The sequence below is a fragment of the Xiphophorus maculatus genome, chromosome 5, assembly GCF_002775205.1.
Source record: "Xiphophorus maculatus strain JP 163 A chromosome 5, X_maculatus-5.0-male, whole genome shotgun sequence".
In the NCBI taxonomy this organism is placed as follows: domain Eukaryota; kingdom Metazoa; phylum Chordata; class Actinopteri; order Cyprinodontiformes; family Poeciliidae; genus Xiphophorus; species Xiphophorus maculatus.
Genome location: NC_036447.1, coordinates 26,341,660 through 26,361,739, shown reverse-complemented (window position 1 = coordinate 26,361,739; position 20,080 = coordinate 26,341,660). Strand labels below are relative to the sequence as shown.

The window sequence follows — 20,080 nt, the reverse complement described above, 5'->3', positions numbered from 1 at the left end:
GATTTGCAGAGCTGAATGGTTGCCAAGGGAGATTTAAAGGATTTCTCGAACATGCGTCAAAGAATCGAGGCAACACTCCGGGTACCTTTTTGAGAAAGACCAGTCGTGATAAAGACTAAAACAGGGACCCACAAATGTGTAAAAAAAAAAGTCTTAACATAATCCATCTTTAATTTCAGTTGCATGAATTTGATTATTGTAGAACAGATCTCACATTTAGTTATTAGTTATTATCTTTCACAACATCACCAGTGACATTCTCACAATGTCAGAGCCTTTAGAGGAGAAACAGACCAGAATGTTCACCTTAAAAAAATGTCTTTATGTTGAAATAATTCATGGATTTGTTGGTGATGTAACTGATAACAGCAAATACTTTTATTCGGTCGCTTTCTGCTCTGCTATTATTATTTCTTGTAGTATATTTTAACCATGCAAAGTCAAAGAAAGTGTGTTGTCCTTAATTTTATTAAAAACAATTAGCTGGTGAAAACGATCAACATCTCTTCTGATAAACAGAAACTGGGACTCCTTTTCACAACGACTTTATAACTTTTTTTTTTTAAGACAAAGAATATCGTCTTAAAAAGTAAATGCTTTCTGCTCACTCTCTTGATGCCTGAGTCTTGCTGCCCCCAAACAACTTTGGAAAAAAGAAAAAAAGAAAAGAAAAGAAAAGAAACGGACTGGGGAGCAACGCAGTTCAAAGAAGCTGCTGTCGAGAGGAAGTGACAGCGTCACGGCGCCAGCGATGCCATTCAAGATCCGAGTCGGTTCTGACCCATTTACCCCTCCATCTTTCCGGTTCTTTGTCTCTCCTTCTCTCCCTCTGTCTCTTTGTATATGTGTATTTTTACGCCGAGGCCTCTTCTGGAGGTTCGGAGACAGCAGTGGACTTTTTACTTTTTGTTTTTGCTCTTATGAAGGCTGTTCGTGCGTCTATGTTGGACTAACCGGACTTTTTAATTGGTGTTGGGGGAGTTTGGTCCGACTCAAGCTCGCATTCATCAAATTACTCTTTTCTTCTGAATCCGAGATGATCTCCTCACTTCCATTCTTGGCCAGCAGTTTCTGTCTGTTCCTTTCGCGTCTACTTTTGTTAAAACTTGGACAACACTCAAAGCGAATTGCTCCGAATGCCTAAGTGAGAGTGCATGAGGTCAGGGAGGATGTGCGCGCATGCCAACGAGAAGCAGACAAAAGGGGAAATAAATGTGTGTGTGTGTGTGTGTGCGTGTGCGTGTGTGTGTGAGAGAGAGCTGGAGAGCTTGAGGCTGGGTTTTATGGAGTATTAGATCAGGAAAAGAAAAAGAAAATAAAAAAGCCCAAAATCTTTTATATTTTCCCCACACCCTGACCCAATGAACCACTTCTGATATATATATTTGTTTGTTTCTCACTCACTCTCAGTTTAAACACAATGTCGGAGGGAGTTTGTTTAATTGAATAACACGTTGCAGGAAAAGACTTCATCTGTTTCAGTTCTTCTCTCTAAATGAACTGGGATTTACTTTGATTTTGTTAGGATCCCGACGTTGTTTATGATTCCGTGTCTCTTTCTTTGTTCAGATCAGCCTCGTTTCTGTTTCACATTATCTCAGTCCGTAGTTCGTGATTCTAGTTTATTTCTTATTATTATTATTTATTTTCTAGTGCCAGTTCATCTCTCTTTCTGTCTAGCTCTTCTCACACCTGCAACCAGTTAGCCAATCAGCCCCTGTCCATTGTTCCACAGTCGCTCTCCCAATACTTAAATACTTAAACACTCCTCTCACTCTTTGCTGATTCCTCTCGTTAAATCCTGTTATTTTCTCCGTTTCTTCCCCCGTGCTCCCTGCTGGCTTTTTTCTTGGATTTATGGTTTTTGTTCTGCTCTGGCTCCCTGAGCTCCCTGTGTTTTTTGTAAGCTTATCCATCATTTTTCTGCGTTTGGGTTTGTGATCGAAACACACATCAGATTTGACAGGTTTGTCATTAACGCAGTGTGTGAACGGATCCTGAGTACGATCTAGCAAGATCAAAGTGTGATCTAGTAAACTCAGGATAATGTCCCATTACAGTGACCAAAGGTCATTGTAATGGGATTGAACAGTTTGGTTTGATGTTCCACTCATTTGATTGTCTCATCTCTTCAGGGAGAAATATTTGTTAATCATAAGTCTGAATTTCGCTGCATGTTTCTGATCTCTGGTTTTTAAGCTTTTACTTGTTCATAGTCTTTCTGTCCGTTTCAAATTTTTCTATTGGGGCTTTAAAAGTTATAAGTAGAGCGCTGGAAACATTTTATGCGAATTTATCAAATGTTTATAGTTTGACAAATCGTGTTCAGCCTTCCTGTTATCTACAAAAAGTCTCGCTCTCTCACAGCCTGATTGAACTGCAGACCAAAGACTTTTATCGTTAGCAGCATCTGTTAGAATTAGTTCATTCACTGGTCCAATTTCTTTCTTTTCGGACTGTGTGATCACAAATATGCTGAAAACCATCGAGTTCCGTTTGATTTTATGTCTCCAGTTACTCTAAACACCATACATGTAAACTTTTTGGTTCCTTACTAAAAGTCTCTGCAACCTTTCGCCGTGTGATGGGTCATGGGAGCAGCGAATCTGAGCACAGTTATTATGTCCAGCATGAACAATCATCAATGCCCTTCATTTCACAGCAAGTCAACATCCGACATGGCCGCCAATTTGCTTGACACACACTCCTGCTTCCTCTCCCTCACGCTCCGCAGGCTCGTGCGTCTGTGGTTTTTCCAAACCTGTTTCTAATTGTGTGACTTGGACTCTCCAGAAAACTTGTGTCGAAATGGTTTGTTAGGTCATGAATCATGTCATAAATATCACTGCAGTACATCAACTTCCCCAAGCTGTTGGTTTTGTTGGATTGTGGTTTGTCCCATTTCTAAAAGAAAAGAAGGGTCATATAGATTTTATGTTATGTATGACAATGTTTAATGTGAATATTGCTTATGATAGAGTTCCTCCATATTTTTTTTTCTCTTTCTATCTTCATTGACATTTTTTGGAGGGACGGGGGCTCAAATATCCTGTATTTTATTACTTTATTTTATTATTATTGCATTATTGTTACGTTATTTGGCCCAGAAAGACCCATAAATGTTGAAATCTCATTTAAAAAGGCTTCGTGGCCAAGATGAGGGCAGCTAAAGACATAAAATACAAACAATGTCACAAACGTTTGGGCAAAGATTAACAACAACAAACAAAGCAATGACTTGCTGAAGTGATTATCAAATTACTCACAAATATAAACAGTTCACTTACAATGATAGGACGGACGGATGGAAGGAAGGAGGGAAGAAACACAGGAAGGAAGGAGAGAAGCTGCATGGATAAACGTGTTAAACGTCTAGATATAAAGTCTGAAAATTCAAGCATCTTTCCAAATCCTTTCATTTTCCATATTCCCAATGACATTCTAACTGTTTTCCAAACTGGGACCAGTGGGCAGACTCTACATTTTTTTGACCAAGCTGCGCAGCTGCAGAAACTCGAAGAATTCCTCATATTTTACGCGGCTACCGTTACGCAAAGCGCGCTCACGCGTCCAGAGCCTCGAGGCCGCGCGGCGTTATATATTCCGTGACTGGAGCGCGTCTCGCGTTCATTCACCCACAGCCGCGCGTGGAGCTCGCTGCCATCTCCTGTCGGGGGCTGGACATATTTACCAACGGTTCCAGTTTGGCCGCTGGAGGTTGAGTTGGTTTTGAGCAGAAGAGGTTCCGCGTGTTCGTGGTTCCGTCGAGGGAACCAAACGCTGCAGGTGGAATAAAGTGTGCGAATTTGGACCGGATCCCGCTGTGAACAGGACTGGATTTCTGGATGTGTGTAAAAAAACATATAATAACATATATATATATGTTTTTGATAAACGTCATTTGTTCACCTGTGTATCTGAAGCAAAGAACTGCTGGAGATCATCTGGCTCCGTTTTTTTTTTTTTAGTTTTCCCATTAAGATGTTTTTCTGCTAGTGGGTTTTTATTGGGAATCTCTCTTGGAAAAGTTGTGATTTTGTCACTTAACGTGACTTACATCAGAAGCACCAGACCGCACTCTTCATTTAGTTTCTCTTATGGTCTAAAACCTGACTTGAACGTTGAGCTGGGGTCACCTCGCCTAAGGTTTTGGGGGCAGCTTCTCCTTCCAAGGGATGGTTGAAAGCTGCGAGGATCAGGGAGCAGCAGCCCGGCTCCTGCACCGGAGTTTCGCCCCGTCGTGCTCATGCAGCGGACCTGAGCGGAGATGAGAGCCGCGGTCTTCCACCTCCTGACCGGCTACTTTTGCTTATTGCGCGCCGCTGCCGAGGTGAGCCTTGAAAACAACGACTTCGCCGATTTACCTTCAGATTTGAGACGCCCTACGTTGTCATAGTTTCACGTTGCAGTTTAATTAGGCGCGAGCAGGATTATCACAAATTGTGCTTTTGTTGCTTTGCAAAAGAGCAAACCAGTCTGCTTGAAGGCTTTTTTTATTTTTATTTTTTTAGGATGCATGATGTTTACACGATTAATATATATATATTTGCATCACTTCGCACTTATATATTTTATCCTGGATTAATGTGATAACTGTGTGTCTGCACAGGAGTCTCCTCTCCCTCAGGAGCTGCTGGAGCGGCTGTCCCGCAGCGAGATCCGCAGCATCAGCGACCTCCAGCGGCTGCTAGAAATGGACACCGTAGGTAAAGCACTTTTTTCTTTTTTTTTTTAATATAGCATCTCGCCCTCCTCCAAATCACCAGTTGTTCTTATAAATTTCTTACTAAAAACTAATACAACGGAAGACATGGTTTACATTACTCTTGTTACAAATGAACTACAGTTTTTTCGAGGTAACGAAAACACAATGGAAACGGCTGAATTAGCAATAAACCAACTTAGTTTATTATTATTATTATTTTTTTAGCTAGTCCTCCGACACAACAGGTGAGTTTAAACCGATTGAGTTACGGTTTTAATTTAAAATATGAGATGAGGTAACTCGTGTACAACGACAAAACAGTAGATTAAAGAAATAACGCTTAAAATGTTTTCCAAACCATTAAATTTTGACATGGGCTCTTTTATAGGGGGGGCAGTGGGTGCCCAAGCACCATATACAAGCAACAACCTATTTGTATATCAATGTTGCCTTAAAACATGAGATTTCTAATGTTTGTATTCTCACACAGTCAATGGGGAGTTGGCCGATGGCAACATTCATGCAAGAGCTGGTTTGAAAGGAATTTTCAATAACATAGTTTCATTTTGCATGTAAAAACTGGAAATAAAGTGAAAAAGTACAAATAAATGTAGTCTCTGAGCATGTAAACCATGTAATGAGAATATAGGTAAATATTAATAAATCCTTTTTCTCTGACTTCCCTTAAGGGATCCCGCAAGGCTCTGGTCTTGGATGGGTCTCAGTTACCAGAAATGGCATAATAATTCAAAACAAAAATGCTTGCCGTGATATAATTGTTTTGTGAATCAGGGAAAAAAACACAATTATTTCTGCTGCTGTTTTAATATTGAAACATAGTTATTGTTACTGCAGAGGCCAATAATGTTTCTTTTTATGAAGTCCAATTATTATTGGTTATCAGTTCAAATTCAAAAAAATGTTATTGATTCCAAGGTTAAATGAACTCATATGAATTCACAATTCTTCAAAGAGTTATAGTAGATGGTTATGGGCAGGGGCAGGAAAGATCTCCTGCAGCAGTCTGTTTCACAACACATTTGAAGGAGCCTCTGACTGAAGAAACTCTGTTTTTTCTAAAGAGAATTGGCAGGGACCGGTCGCCCACAATTGTTTTGATTTTACGTAAAATCCTTTTTCTGCATCTCATTAGTTATTCAATATGTTGATATGCAAACTTTTAAAAGAAACATAGAATGTTTGTTATTTTGTCCTCCTTGTCTTTACAGAGTTACAGTGGGAGGTTAGGATGCAGATTTTAGCTGGTTAAGTTACGCTAAAAAAGTGCAGCTGCCTTTTCTTCAGCCAGCTGACCAGCAGTGCTCAGCAACGGTTGGGGGAGGGCCAGTGCTGGCTTACTCTGTGCTTCTTGCCGTCTGAGAAAAACGTCGTCTTTTGCCTCATCAAGAGGTCTTTGAAATGTAGGAATGTAATGACTCAGCATTTTAGTGATTTTTGAAACGGTAACTTTTTGAAACCTTGGTTTATCTCGAAATTTTGCTGATAGACAGGAAGCATATTTGGTTCTTGTCTATAAAAATGTACGTAAACGACATTGACAGAAACCCTTGGAAAAACACCTCTGCTTTCTTTGGCTAGTTATAAAACGTCAGCCACCGGGAGCCGGTGTGTGCCGTTCTTTGCCCTGCCTTGACCTCCGTTTGCTCCTTGAAAGACTGAAGCATTATTTTCATGTGGTTCATGGCAGAATATGAAGATAGTGAATCATCTCATTACTGGGATGCCTTTCCAGATGCTGCTGGAAGCAAAACCTTCTCCTTTTCTCCATAAAACCAGTTTAAATCATCTTTGTTCCTTGTCCACTTGTTAGCTAAATGTTTGACCTGGAAGTGGAAACAGTGAGCACAAAACCACATTTGGATGAATTAGTGGAGAAAAACAAAAACACACACACACACACACAACCCCCCCTGACTCCTGCAGCACGTCAAACAATTTCCTGCATCTTAAATCGTTTCATTTCTCGTGAGACGTTCACTGCTTGTTTTTTCTTCTTCTTGTCTTTCGGTGAAGATCGGTGCCACCATTAATCCTGGCATCATTGAGATGCAAATTCAGAGTGTGACAGCTCCCCAGGCTCAGTGGGGGTCAAGTGGCTCACTTCATTATACTGTTGTCATGCTGCCCATTATTAGTTTGAGAGGAGGGCTCGCTGCAAGGCTGCTGTGTTGCTATGTATAATTCATGCTGGAATTCCAGCGTGTCAGGCCACAAGAGGAGCGAGACGGAGAGAGGGAGACGGTCAGGGGGCGGATTCTGTCGGGTCAGCCAGCACACTGTGTGAATATCTGCACAAACAAGAAAATATGTGCACCGTCACAGAAACAAGTGAGAGACGGAGTCATTAGAGATCTGAGCTGCAAATTCTTGGTCGGGGTGAGCTGTACAAACAGCTTTTTTGGATGTTCTGTATGTGGAAATTATGAGTCGTTTGCAAATTTGTATAATACAATTTTTCTGAACATGGTTTTCTTTGTATAGAATCATATTTCTCCAACAGATGGGATTGTTTAGTTTTTTATTTTATTTGGTTTTTTTTACCCCTTCAGGGGGTCTTTTTGTGGGCTCTAGTGTCCCTTATTTTTTTGGGAAGTAGGCTGACAGGAAAGGGGGAAGGAGAGGGGTGAAGACATGCGGCAAATGTCGCCGGGTCCGGGAGTCGAATCCGCGACGGCCGCGTCGAGGACTCAAGGCCTCCAAACATGGGTCGCGCTAACCGCTACGCCACCACGGCGCGCCCAGATGGGATTGTTTTTGATGGAATCAGAGTCGCCTGTCTCTAATGTTGTAAGGGGTAAATTAACGTAACGTAATGTAAGGGGTGTCCCGCAAAGTTCAGTTGTCGGACCGGTCATCTTTACAGTTTTTCTTATTGATTTGGTAGCTGTCTGGACAAAGGTGTGCAGGTGACTCACACATTTATCATTCGTCTTTGAGTCTCTCATCAACTGCCGGATTCCCTCTATAGAGGCTTAGATGTAGATCTGGTACTTCAGTGAAAAAATAAGCAAAAAACGAAAGAAAAAAAAAGTTTCAATGCAGCAAATGTTGGATTTTTTTAAAGGAAGTAAAATGATGAACAAAGTAGGAAACAAAGCTAGTTAGAAACACTTCATACAAACTGGAAATCCTGACAAAACTGGGGTTTGGTTAATATTTAAAAGAAAAGAGCAAATAACTATCGAAGATCCAGGCAATTATCTGATTCCATAGGTTTGAAGACTGCATCTCATTCTGTACCTGAGAATCAGTTGAATTTTCAAATTTAATTAATAGATTCAACACAGAAAAAATATCAGGCACTCAAATGGTACGGCAGTATTCTAGTCTATAAGTGAAGGATCCATGAATTCATTTTTCTTCAATCTCATCGTGAAGAGATGACAGAGATGGAGACAGATCTGAACTTTGTTATTCACTGGAGGTGAATGGAATAACCTCAGTAGAAACCATAAAACCAAACTTGGACTTTCCACGTTTCTTGGGATTAAAGGACAACTTTGGTTTGACCTAAACTTAAATAGATTGTTACTTCAACAGGTGAATAGTCTTCTATGCCTTAACAGAAAGCTATAACTGGGTTTCATCAACAATAAAATGAAAATAATTGCTCGTTTCCTGATCATATCGCTCCCCAATGGAGCTTGTGTGTGTGGGGAAAAAAACTGGGAACTAAAGCAGAACCCTGAGGGACACCAAAATGTGCTGTATGTTCCACCTGCTGCCTACTTTTTAATTCATCTTCCAAGAATGATGTAGATCAGCTTTATAAATTTATGTAACACCAATTCACAACAAATTTAAATTTCAAAGCACGTTAGAAGAAAAACAAGCATTTTTCATTTCTTATTATACAAAAATACACAATAAATCAAATTCATACCAATACAATCCAGTCAAACAGATTGAAATCAGTGTCTCACAGTCCAATGTGGTGCTTAATGTGTCAAATGTATTATTCAGTCGCTGTCACACACAAAAAAACACAAGTTTCAAACTGTATCCAAAAGCCTTGAACTCATCGTGTACTAAATTGTTTCTGATGGCCAAAATAGGATCAATATTTCAGTTCACAACAACTAACCATCTGTGCTAAAAAAAAACAACAAAAAGCAAACAAGAGGTTTGCTGTGCTTTAAACTCTTACTGACTCAAACCCTGACTCAGCAAAACATTTCCTCAGCTGACGACCTCTGGGTGACCCCAAGCAGCTCCCGTTGGCTTTCAAACTCAATTTAAGAAATTCTTCACACGCTCACGAACAGGTTTGTTTTTCTCAGATGAAATTCACATGGAGAAGACCTGTTGACATGTACAAAACACCATAACTGAGTTAGAATAACCGCGTTAGACTCTGGTCAGGAGGACGTTCCTCTGAATGAGAAATCGAATTCGTCCTGCTTTGTTTTTCCACATTTCTGTTCATCATTCATCAAAACGTATCTTAAGAGGTTCTGATGAAACGACAAAAAAAATGACAGAATTCAAGGTGGAGATTTATTTTTTTTAATTTGTTCTTTGATGATTTTCTTTGAAGCTTATAAGCCCAATACATTTAATTACGAATGTATACATCGTTAAAGGTTCGGTATTATGTAAAATTGACTTTTTTCAGCTTTACATTAAGTTATAATGTTATTCCCTCATTGAAAACATACCAAAGCTGTTGCTTTGATTCTTTTATGAGGGCTCAAGAAATCTTTTAATCTCCCATGACAACCATTCAGGTGGATGGACAGCGCCATTTTGCGCTGTCCATCCAGCGCAAAACAGCTGGGTGGACTTAGCTCCGGCTTCAAGGCATAGCTCCTCCTCCGAGCTGCGGTTTCCAAGCTTCTGAGCTTTCGCCTCGCAGAGCAGCCCTCACTCCGCTCCTTCAGACTAGCCAGCAGCAATTAGCAAACACCTAGGTGGACCTAGCGTCGCCTTTGAGGCACAGCACCGAGGAGGAGTGATGTTGTGACTTCCTGAGGGCGGAGCTTCAGAAAGAGCAGGAGTTTCTTAAAGAGACAGAGGCCTCAATTTCAAGACGTTAAATTTTGAAGTCAAATTTCATTTAAATCATATTTGATATGTACAATTTTTAGCAATGTAATATGGTTATGCGGCTGTAAAACTCAAAATACTTCTCCTTTAAAAATTCAATTTGAGACACGTTTAGACTGGAGAAAATCTAAGTTTCTCAAAGGTCATCGAAATGATGTGATGAGTGTGAGAAGTTGTTTTACCCGGCTCCCAGCAGCACGATGTGTCCTATTTTGTCTCCGTCCAGAGAACGAGGTGATCGAGGAGACCAAACACAACCACCACAAGGACTTCTCTCACCTCTCCCCCACTGACAAGAAACCACACTTACACACAAGACAGAGGAGAAGCACCGGTGAGGCCCGCTGAGTTGCAAAACGATTCTGTTTCAAATCAATTTTTAGTTGTTTGTACAGCAAATGTAGCAGGATTATGCAGCCTAGCCCTTCAACAGCAGCTTGCTGAAAGCGTTTGAGGTCACTTTCCCCCCCCCCCCCTGCAGTGGTGGAGGAAGCCGTGCCGGCCGTGTGCAAAGTGCGCACGACAATTTATGAAATCCCGAGGAGTCAGGTGGACCCCACTTCGGCCAACTTCATCATCTGGCCTCCCTGCGTGGAAGTGAAGCGCTGCACCGGCTGCTGCAACACGAACAACATGAGGTGCCAGGCGGCGCACAAACAGCTCCGTGCTGTCAAGGTAAAATGGAAAATCCCACCTCACTGTGTCCATTACTCTGTCAGTTCTGCTCTGATTCAGTTCTTTGTGAACATTCAGTTGATTTGGGTACCAGATAACAATAATAATAAAAAATCCAGATATACAATTAATAGCACATATAACATTAATCTTGTTAGTGGGAATCGACTTTAATTTGCTTCTCTCTTCCCTCTAAGAAAATTCCCACTCTATATGAAACCAGTTCCAAATCAAATCAAATCAATTCAAATTGCAAATGAAACTGGTTTAAATTATATTGAATGGTTCTAAAAATAAAAAATAGTGCGAGATTGTGATTCTGATTGATTTTTCCAAGGTTTAATCTTTGTGTTTAAACCTTGGATCACTGGAATTATTTCCCCCTTTTTTTGTTAAGATTAAAGATTGCTACACTTAATTAGCAAAGTACATAATTCAAAGTAATTGAAGTCTGTGTCATCCTTGCATCCAAACACCATCTTCCTCTAACACAACATGGCTTTCTCATGACACCAGCAAACAGAAACTGTCGCTGAATAAGCCTTCATGTTCTTTGTAAACACTGATCACTTCTTGACTGATATGTACAAAAGGATTCTGTCATTTGTCCATGAGTGGCACACACTCAAGACTTATACGCACACACCCCCACACACACACTCAAGACTTATACGCACACACCCCCGCACACACACTCAAGACTTATACGCACACACCCCCGCACACACACTCAAGACTTATACGCACACACCCCCGCACACACACTCAAGACTTATACGCACACACACTCAAGACTTATACGCACACACCCCCGCACACACACTCAAGACTTATACGCACACACACTCAAGACTTATACGCACACACCCCCGCACACACACTCAAGACTTATACGCACACACCCCCGCACACACACTCAAGACTTACACGCACACGCACAAAACCAATGAAAACATAAACACACGGCAGGCGTTTATACTTTGGATAAACACAGAATCTGCCAAAAATAATTCCTGCCACCAGCTGAACCACTGTGGGCGTTTGTGTGTGTGTGTGTTTGTTTGTAATACCTTGTGTGGACCGTTTTCCTGACACATACTACGTTGTGGGGACCCACTGCTCCTTGTGAGGACCAGGCTCCGGTCCCCACAAGGGGAAACGCTGTTTTAGGGTTTAGGTTAAATTTAGGTCTAAGGTGTGCATTGAGTTTTGGTTAGGGCTATACTGTAGTAATGGTTAGTGTTATAGTAATGGTAAGGTTTAGGCTGTAGAAATGAATGGAAGTCAATGGAAAGTCCCCACAAAGATAGCCATGCAAACGTGGGCGTGTGTATGTGTGTGTGATTATGAGTGTGTCTACTGATGCTTGAGATTCAGCCAGTGAGTTTGTTTATGAAAATGTTAGCTTTCAGAACAAAGGTGTCTGAAATGTGCTACACAAATAAACTTGATTGATTGATTGGTCGATTGGTTGAACATTAATGGGAATGAAATCCATGTTTCTGATCTTTACTAACTGACCGAAGTTGATTTAAGGAGAATTTTTTTTGAAATATTTGATAGGAAAAAACGAAAGCTGGAAGGGGATTTTGAGTGCTTGAGAGTTGCCAGAGAAAAAGAAGAGAAGGAGAATTTTACTTTCGAAGCTTTGGAAACCCAATCTCAGATGAAAGGAGTCGTTCTTTGTCCGCTCACAGAGGAAATCAAAAATAAAGTCGCTTGTATGTGCCGAGGGTCAGCATTCAGAGGGTAAACGGTCACAACTGCCTCCCTGCTCCATATGGCAGGACTCAGCGTTGGTGTGGCTTTATAAATTTATTTCCAGCCTGATGAGAATCAACAAGTCTTTTCTGATTAACCATTTTTGTTTTAGCAGAGGTCTATTGTCAGATACTTTTTGAAATTTAATCTCCATCAGATCTTTAATCAAATCCTTTTATTTTATTTAACAGGTGTATAAAAAATCTAATATACAGATAAAAACAAAAAAAAAAAAAACAGATTAAAAACAAAAAGCTTGAGATAAGTACAATCATGTAAAATGCACCACGTTTAAGACCCTGCCAGCATTTTCTCGGCCTGAGGCAGAAAGCCGTGCAGCCTTTGAAGCTGCTGCACCGTTTGCCTTATAGCATTTTTCTATAAAGTTCACAGTGAGGGTGTGAAGAGTTCCTGACAATGTTCAGACAATTCTGATAAGATGCAGTGTTTCTCACTGCATGTCGCTCTAACGTACAGTATAAAAGAGCAGCTACCCACACAAGGTTAGCATCCTGCTAAAAGAAAACCATTAAACAACTCTACCTACAGCAGAGACTCTCAAACTTGTAGCAAAGGATAGTTTTACTACAAAAAAACCTGTATTGTTATTTTCCTTACTGGGTTCTCTTGGTCAATCTGCATGACATTTAGCAACAACGTGGCTGAAAGCCAGAAACGTTCCAACTCCAGACATAAACTGTGCTACTGAAGATAAACTTCATAAATACTAAACAAGCACCAGCCTGCCACTGTAAACTTTCAGCTGCAATTAATTTTTTTTTCTCCATTCCCAGCAAAGATTTTCTTTTTAACATCTAAACCTTGAGGGCGTTTTAATTCCCGTCCTTGATTTCGTCTTTGTTACCGTACATGCATATAAAAAAATTAAAAAATGAACTTCAAAAGAGCAAGAAAACCACATTATTGACCTCTAATCTGCTGTAGAGGTTTGAAATTAGCCAACGCTACAAGTGTGATAATGTTCTGTCTTTGTTGGTGCTGAAGACTTTCCCCCATAAAAATTAAAAATAAGCAAAATAGAAAGAAGGGAAGAAAATTAGATTCTTCCAGATTATGTGTCTCATGCTAAATTGACACAAAATAGCGACAGTTTTGACAAATACGTAAAAAAAAAAAAAATAAAAGTTACATTCTGCAGCTTTAAGCGAAGTGATCAGGGTAACTTTGCTCATTCTGTTTTTACGTGACCCCAAAAGTGTTAATTGCTATAAATCATCCAAAGCATCGACGCAAACAACTCTGTGTAAAGATGGATCCACCGCAGGCCTCAGCTCAGACTCAACTGATGAAGCAACTTTGCGTTTTACAGTCTTATGATGAACGAATGAAGTAGTTCACTTTTACAGGTTTTCAACTTTGCCTCTGAATCCTGCAGCTTCCAACTTTGTCTTATCCAGGCTCAAGGTTAAAAAATAAATAAATAAATAAATAAAAATCCCTGAGAATAAACTCAGAGTTTTTTTGTTTTTTTTCTAAGGCCAGCCTCTGCAGAACAGCAGGGCTTACCTTTCAGCGGCGTCTCACCCTTGTTTCTCACCTGGGCTAACCCCGCTCTGTCCCTCCTCCAAGCCTCGGCGGCTTGGCTCTTTGTGAATTTGTTCAGACTTGAAGCGGAGACGCTGTTGCAATCAGACCTAAAGCTCCAACCAATTTGGGAATGTGAGCGCGAAGCACTCACGCTTTATGTAACTGCTTTAGGACTAGATTACTGCGCACACACGAAGACCAGCTCCTGCCGCACTAAGTGTGTGTGTGTGTGTGTGTGTGTGTGCGTGTTGACACTGAAATCAAGCCTCTTGTCCTTATGAATGCAATTCATTCATCCAAACAAGGGGAGCCACACCCATCTGTTTACATAGGGCTGGAGGTGTTACATAAGATCAGGAAATTAAGGAGGAACCTCAAGCTGATGTGTTTTTAGTTTAAGTTGAAGTAATTATATTTTGATACAGAAGAAAGCATTCACATGCAGATGGATCGACTTTAAATGATGCAGCCTAGATATTCTGTGCAGCACCTGTTATGGTTTTCCTTTTGTTGGTGTAAAACGGATCTGTTCATAATACCGATGGCCGCAGGTATCACATTTGGACAAGCGTGTTTCCTCAAACTTGCTGCATTTCTCCATAAATTTGGAAGTTTATGCAAGTTTATGTTTTATTGAACATTGAGCGCAGGGCTTTTCATGGACATTTAAATACTCTATATTTAAAGTGGCGCTATCATGTGTTTTCCAGGCACATATGACTTCAAATAAATTTTACTTTCTGATTTAATGCCTTGAAATTGGGCCTCTGTGTTTTTAAAAACTCCTGCTGTTTCTGAAACTCCGCCTTCAGGACGTCATCACAACGTGGCTCCTCTATTAAGCCTTTAACGTTGTTTTTACCAGCGTTTTCCTGAGAAATAGCTCCTATAATGAGGGCGTGCTGTTCCACCAAGTCGTTGCTAATTGCTGCTAGCTATTCTGAAGGAGCCAAGTGAAATGATGTTGTTTTTATTGGTTTATCTTCACCTGCTTCTTTGTCATCTGCATTTTAATCAATCTGAAATGTGCTTTTTGCATAGCACATTTCAGAAACAAAGCAGTTCAAAGTGATTTACATCATAAAATCATTAACATATTATGCTGTCACCAAATTTGGAAGCCAGTAACAGATGTGGCATTTTGTTAAGCGCTCCCTTTACAGTCATCAGTGTTGGGTTTTTAGTCTTGACTTAGAGGAAATCGGTGTTTCCGCTATTTTGCAGTCGTCTGGAAGTTTGTTCCAGATCTGAGCAGCATAGAAACTGAATGCTGCTTCTCTGTGTTTGGTTTCAGGTGGCAAAGGTGGAGTACGTGCGGCGGCGGCCCAAGCTGAGGGAGGTGGAGGTGACACTGGAGGACCACTTAGAGTGCACATGCAACACCAAGCGGCACACCAACCAAAACGAGGACAGAGATAATGGTGAGCAAACCACCGAATGCTACCTGTTGCTAATGGCTCAAACTAATTTATCAGCACTTCTCCTGAAATGTGCTGCTGGACTAAAACTGAAACACGTCGAAAACATTCCCCCCCTTTACATAATAGTCATTTTTAAATCACATATGGGTTTTTAGTGTGTTACGTTTTACTTTAACTAAGCACATTTAAGCACATTTATTTTCGTTTTTTCAGTTTGCACAATTTTGTGGTTAATGAAAACGTAATTCTTCTACTTCTGCATGAGTTTGTCCATCCTCATATTCATAAAGTCTCTTCTTTTATCAGGTATCAGGTGAACAGAGACAGGCAGATGCTGCGGTGGGTGGGACAGAAAATCCACCTCTGACTTCCTCACCGCCCGCTGCGGAAGGGACGCATTTTTCTCGATCTTTTGTGGGATTCGTGCGACTCATTTGGACCTGAAGTGTACACTTAAGAGTTTGCTGCCAAATAGCAAATTCTGAAAATCTCCCAAGCCCAGAGGCATACCTCGGACAGACAGAACGTTTCTCAACTCAGAGGACGAACGTTTGGATGTGTGATACGTTTCATCACTACATCAAAAGAACCAGTGGCTCTGCTTCTTCACCTGAACAGTAGCAGCTCAGCGCTAAAGATCGCCATCTGGTTGAACTCTTTTCTTTTTCTCAAACAGTGACTGGCTTGAGGTTTTCTACTCCAACGTTTGTTCTTCCTCTGGTAAAACATTCAATGTATATCCCCTGATTTTTATAATCATGTTTTTTTTTAATGCTGTGTTTTTTTTCTACTTCTGGTACTTTTTATTCATCAAAAATGGAAGCAGGATTTTACTGAATCAAATAAAAATATTTATGTAAAACACAAGTTAGTGTTGTTATATAAAATCAGACTCATAGGGCTTGCTTTTAGAGTACATGCATGAAAATGTTGAGAAAATTGCGTTAAAAAAATAAATATATATATTCTGGACCCCCTGAAAATGGACACCCTGGGCTACCTGCCCTGTAAGGCCCTTTTGCAGTCTGGGCCACCCTACAGCCTTTTGTTATCGGGAAAATATGGAAATGATTAGTGTTTGCTGTAGAACAACATGTAGGAAGCTGAGCAAAGAGACAAGAACTACAAACTGTTGCATCAATTATACTCCAACTATTGAAGTTGGACTTTAAATGTCTCAGTTGTGACAGGAGTTATAGGCCGACCAAAAACAACACAAAAAAAATTCCCATTTCCAACATATTATATTTTGGCTGAATGAGGAGTGTTGTCCCACCTGATTGTCCGGTAGAGTGGGTTCGATTGGGGATAAAAATTGTAACATTTGTTCCTTTTTCAGCTGTTGCATTTCTCTTTTATACTGCACTGTGTCAAACCAGCCAAACTCTTTGACCAACCTGTACCCCTCCTCGCCTGTGGTGGCGCTGCACCGAGGACCACTGAAGGAAACAACACAAAAACCTCTGAAGAAGACATTGAGCATGACTTCCTCCTTTGGAAACAAAAATGGGGTGGGGTAAGACTTTAGCGGTTGTGGGATTTCTCTTTTGTCTTTGGTAAAAGACCACGAGCCATTTCTCTCACAGGTGCTAGACTTGTGGGTTTGTTTTGGTCCTATTTACCCAGAATACTTTTGAGCGATCTCCGGTCCACATATGCGTTCGGACCGTGCCAGAGTTAATTTGAACCAAACTGAGACCGAGGTTTGTAGGCGGACCAGAGTTTAATTGGGCATTCACACCTCCCCAAACAAAGTGGACTCTCTAGACAAACAAACTGGAGTGAAGATAATGCGGAATAACAGGAAAAATGTGAATGCACCCTAAGAGAAAGATCTCTCTTAAGTACTGTAGCTTTCAAGTAGATGTTCTTGGACACCTTGTGTTCATTATTTGGCAGTATTTAGCTTACTGACGCAACACCTTCTTGCTCCTTAGGTGCCTCTATAAATGGTGGTGGAGACATTTCAGGTGACTCTTATGGAAGATATTCCCAGACACAAAGAGTCTGTAGAAAAGCGGTACCCCGGGGCAGAACATGCTCTTGGACGTCCTCCTGGTTGGAGCTGATTGCTCTTTAATTTAAACCCGACTGAATTTAGACCATAAATCCAGCATCAGTTGGAGGCTGGGCCCATCTTGCCATTCTTTAGTATCTGTCGGCCTAGCTCCAGCCGGAGCCATAACAGCTTTGAGCTTGTCTGGAGCAAAGTAAGCATTTAAGTTTTTTATACGAGTGTCCAGACCTCTGGTTCTCAGTTATGAAACGTTGCTGGGCAATCAAGTAAGTTTCTGCTGTCTGGACTTGAGTTTGTACTTCCATTATTTCCCATAACATGCGTCAGTGGGTGACTTACATTGATTTTTAACAGAAGACATCTCAACTGCTTATTGGTAGGCTGGTGAAAACTTACATAACTTTGCTGGCATATTGCTCTTGGTAGAGGTAAACCACGCGGAGACACTGGCCAGCAGTGCTACCAGACTGAATCGTTGGTGTAAATACATACATTTCATGATTCAGTGGTTGTGTGTGAGCTGAACAAAGAGGCTACTGTTGGAAAACACATTTTTAAAGGTTTGGATTTGCTGCCCTTTTCTGCTGTTTTCCCACAATTTTGTTAAAGTAAACGCATAAACCAGACCGGTATCATATGAACAAGGGAGCAACAAAACAATTTTTTTTTTTTTTTCGTTTTGAGAGAGGGAACAGTGAGAGAGCAGAGACAGATGGGGGATAAGACTGCAACAGGGTCTGAAAGGTGAGAGGGGGGAAATGAAAACAGACAGGATGGACTACAGTGCAAATGTGTGTGTGACAGACTTTAAATCAGTGTTAGTGTGTCTTTGTGTGGATGAGATGGGATAAAGCGCAGGTTTGCGTGTGTGTGCGTGTGTGTGCTTGTGTTCGGGGGTGTGTGCGTGTGTATGCGTGGTGTGCGTGTGTATGCATGGGGTGTGTGTGTGTGTGTGTGTGCGTGTGTGCAGTACAGGGAGAAACTCCATCTCTCTAAAGCTCCGCTAAGCAGATTAACAACAGGCTAGTGAAAATGCACTGAATGCTGCGCAGGTCAAACACAACCTGATATAGATTGAAAAAAGCCTTTTTTTTTTAGCACGTATTTCAGATCAGATTACAGAACCGTCATACCTTCATAACCTTCACAGCCTTTAAGAAGCTGAGAGTAAATTCAATCAGAGATCAAGAGTTTTTTTTTTCTTTTTCTGCTGCTGTTGCTGCTGTCGCCTGGTCACAGCAGATAGAGTTACTGGAACCAGTTTAAAGGAAAAGCCACAGGAACGTTTATGCAAGCAGTTATTTTACAAGCTTCATGTGAAGATCATGTGATAAGCTTCTTTTCACTGGACAATTATGTATTTATTTTTAGCCATTTTGTTGTTTATTTGAACCTTTTTTCTATCTATCTATCTATCTATCTATCTATCTATCTATCTATCTATCTATCTATCTATCTATCTATCTATCTATCTATCTATCTATCTATCTATCTATCTATCTATCTATCTATCTATCTATCTATCTATCTATCTATCTATCTATCTATCTATCTATCTATCTATCTATCTAATAGCTAGCGAGCTATCAGCTATCTAGCTAGCTATTTATTGCTACCTACATAGTAATAAATAGCTTCTTCCAACAATGGCTTCCAGCTAGGTAGTTAGCATTTTTAAATGATGTGTAGCTAGCTAGCGATTTATTGTATTTATTACCTCCTAATATTTTGCCCCCTTATTAAATTCTCAATAAATGCCGATTCTATTAACTTTTTTGGGAAAGCTGAGTTCAATTTCTTGAGCAACTCTCTAACCCTCAAATGAACTCAGTTAAACAGAAATGACATGAAGTAGGTTAAAGAGCAATCCTGTTCCAATCCAAAGAGGCAAATAAAATAAAACAAGAAGCAAAGACATTGACATCTATTAATCCTGAGGGGTTGATATGTGTCACTGAAAAAAGCCACTTATGAAGCTTCTGGATGCCAGTGAGCTACAATGAAAGACATTGTCCATAAACTGGAAAAGACGCTGAAGAGCGTTGAACAAAAATGAAAACATGAGGGTAGCCACCAACACCCCAAAGCAATATGTGTTGCACTAGAGGCCTCACTTGCCCGAGTTAAGATAGAAAAGTTGGTACATGTTTCTTATGTCTCTCCTTCTTCAAACGACAGTCCAATTCTGTGTCGTCGGAGCGTCAAACATTTCAACAGCACATTTATCTTGTCTATGTGGGTAGATGCTTGATGATGATTTTGGAGGAGGAGCTTCTCTTTTGGTCAACTCTCTAAAAATCCATGGCAATGTTCAACTCCTTTTGGGTGAGCTGAACATTGCCAACTTCCTTCTTTGCAAAATGTAAACAAAAATAGAATGGTGTCTCATTTGTCTTTGGTAAAAGACCAAACGCCATTTCTCTCACTAGCGATAGACTGGCTTTGATTTGGTTGCATCTACCCCACAATGAGTGGAGTAGAGTTGGATCGAAGCGGACTAACCAGGTATGGTGTGAATGCATCTCTTCTGTTGACAGGGACACTCCCAGTTCTTGGCTGATGTTAGCCTTGGTTGTTTGCTCCTAAACGTCCTTTTGTCTTTCAGTAACGGTTTAAGTCAGATTGTTGAAACTTTGGCACAACTGGGATTTTACAGCAGGGCAACGATCCCACACATTAAAACCGTTTTTTATTGGATAAAGAAGACTGATATAAAGCCTCTCAAAGGGTTTTCCTGAAAACACGACCCTGTTTGGAATCTATCATTCATGTAAAGTAGGGAATGTAGTGAAACTGATTTCTTAAAAATGTTTGAGGTTGATGAGCAACTGACTAAAAGATATAAATATATCAGCGGGTCTCTTCAAATCGACGCCTCCAAGTATA

At 40.5% G+C, this 20,080-nt stretch overlaps 1 protein-coding gene across 1 annotated transcript; it reads left to right on the top strand.

The window, feature by feature from the left end:
• The first annotated feature begins 3,621 nt into the window (after positions 1 to 3,621).
• LOC102233791 (platelet-derived growth factor subunit A-like) lies at positions 3,622 to 16,005 on the top strand. Its single transcript, XM_023334597.1, has 6 exons — positions 3,622 to 4,330; positions 4,610 to 4,706; positions 9,999 to 10,106; positions 10,254 to 10,447; positions 15,051 to 15,177; positions 15,484 to 16,005. Exons 1-6 carry the CDS (start codon positions 4,268 to 4,270, stop codon positions 15,492 to 15,494), a joined length of 600 nt encoding a protein of 199 aa, XP_023190365.1. The 5' UTR covers positions 3,622 to 4,267; the 3' UTR covers positions 15,495 to 16,005.
• The last annotated feature ends 4,075 nt before the right edge of the window (positions 16,006 to 20,080 follow it).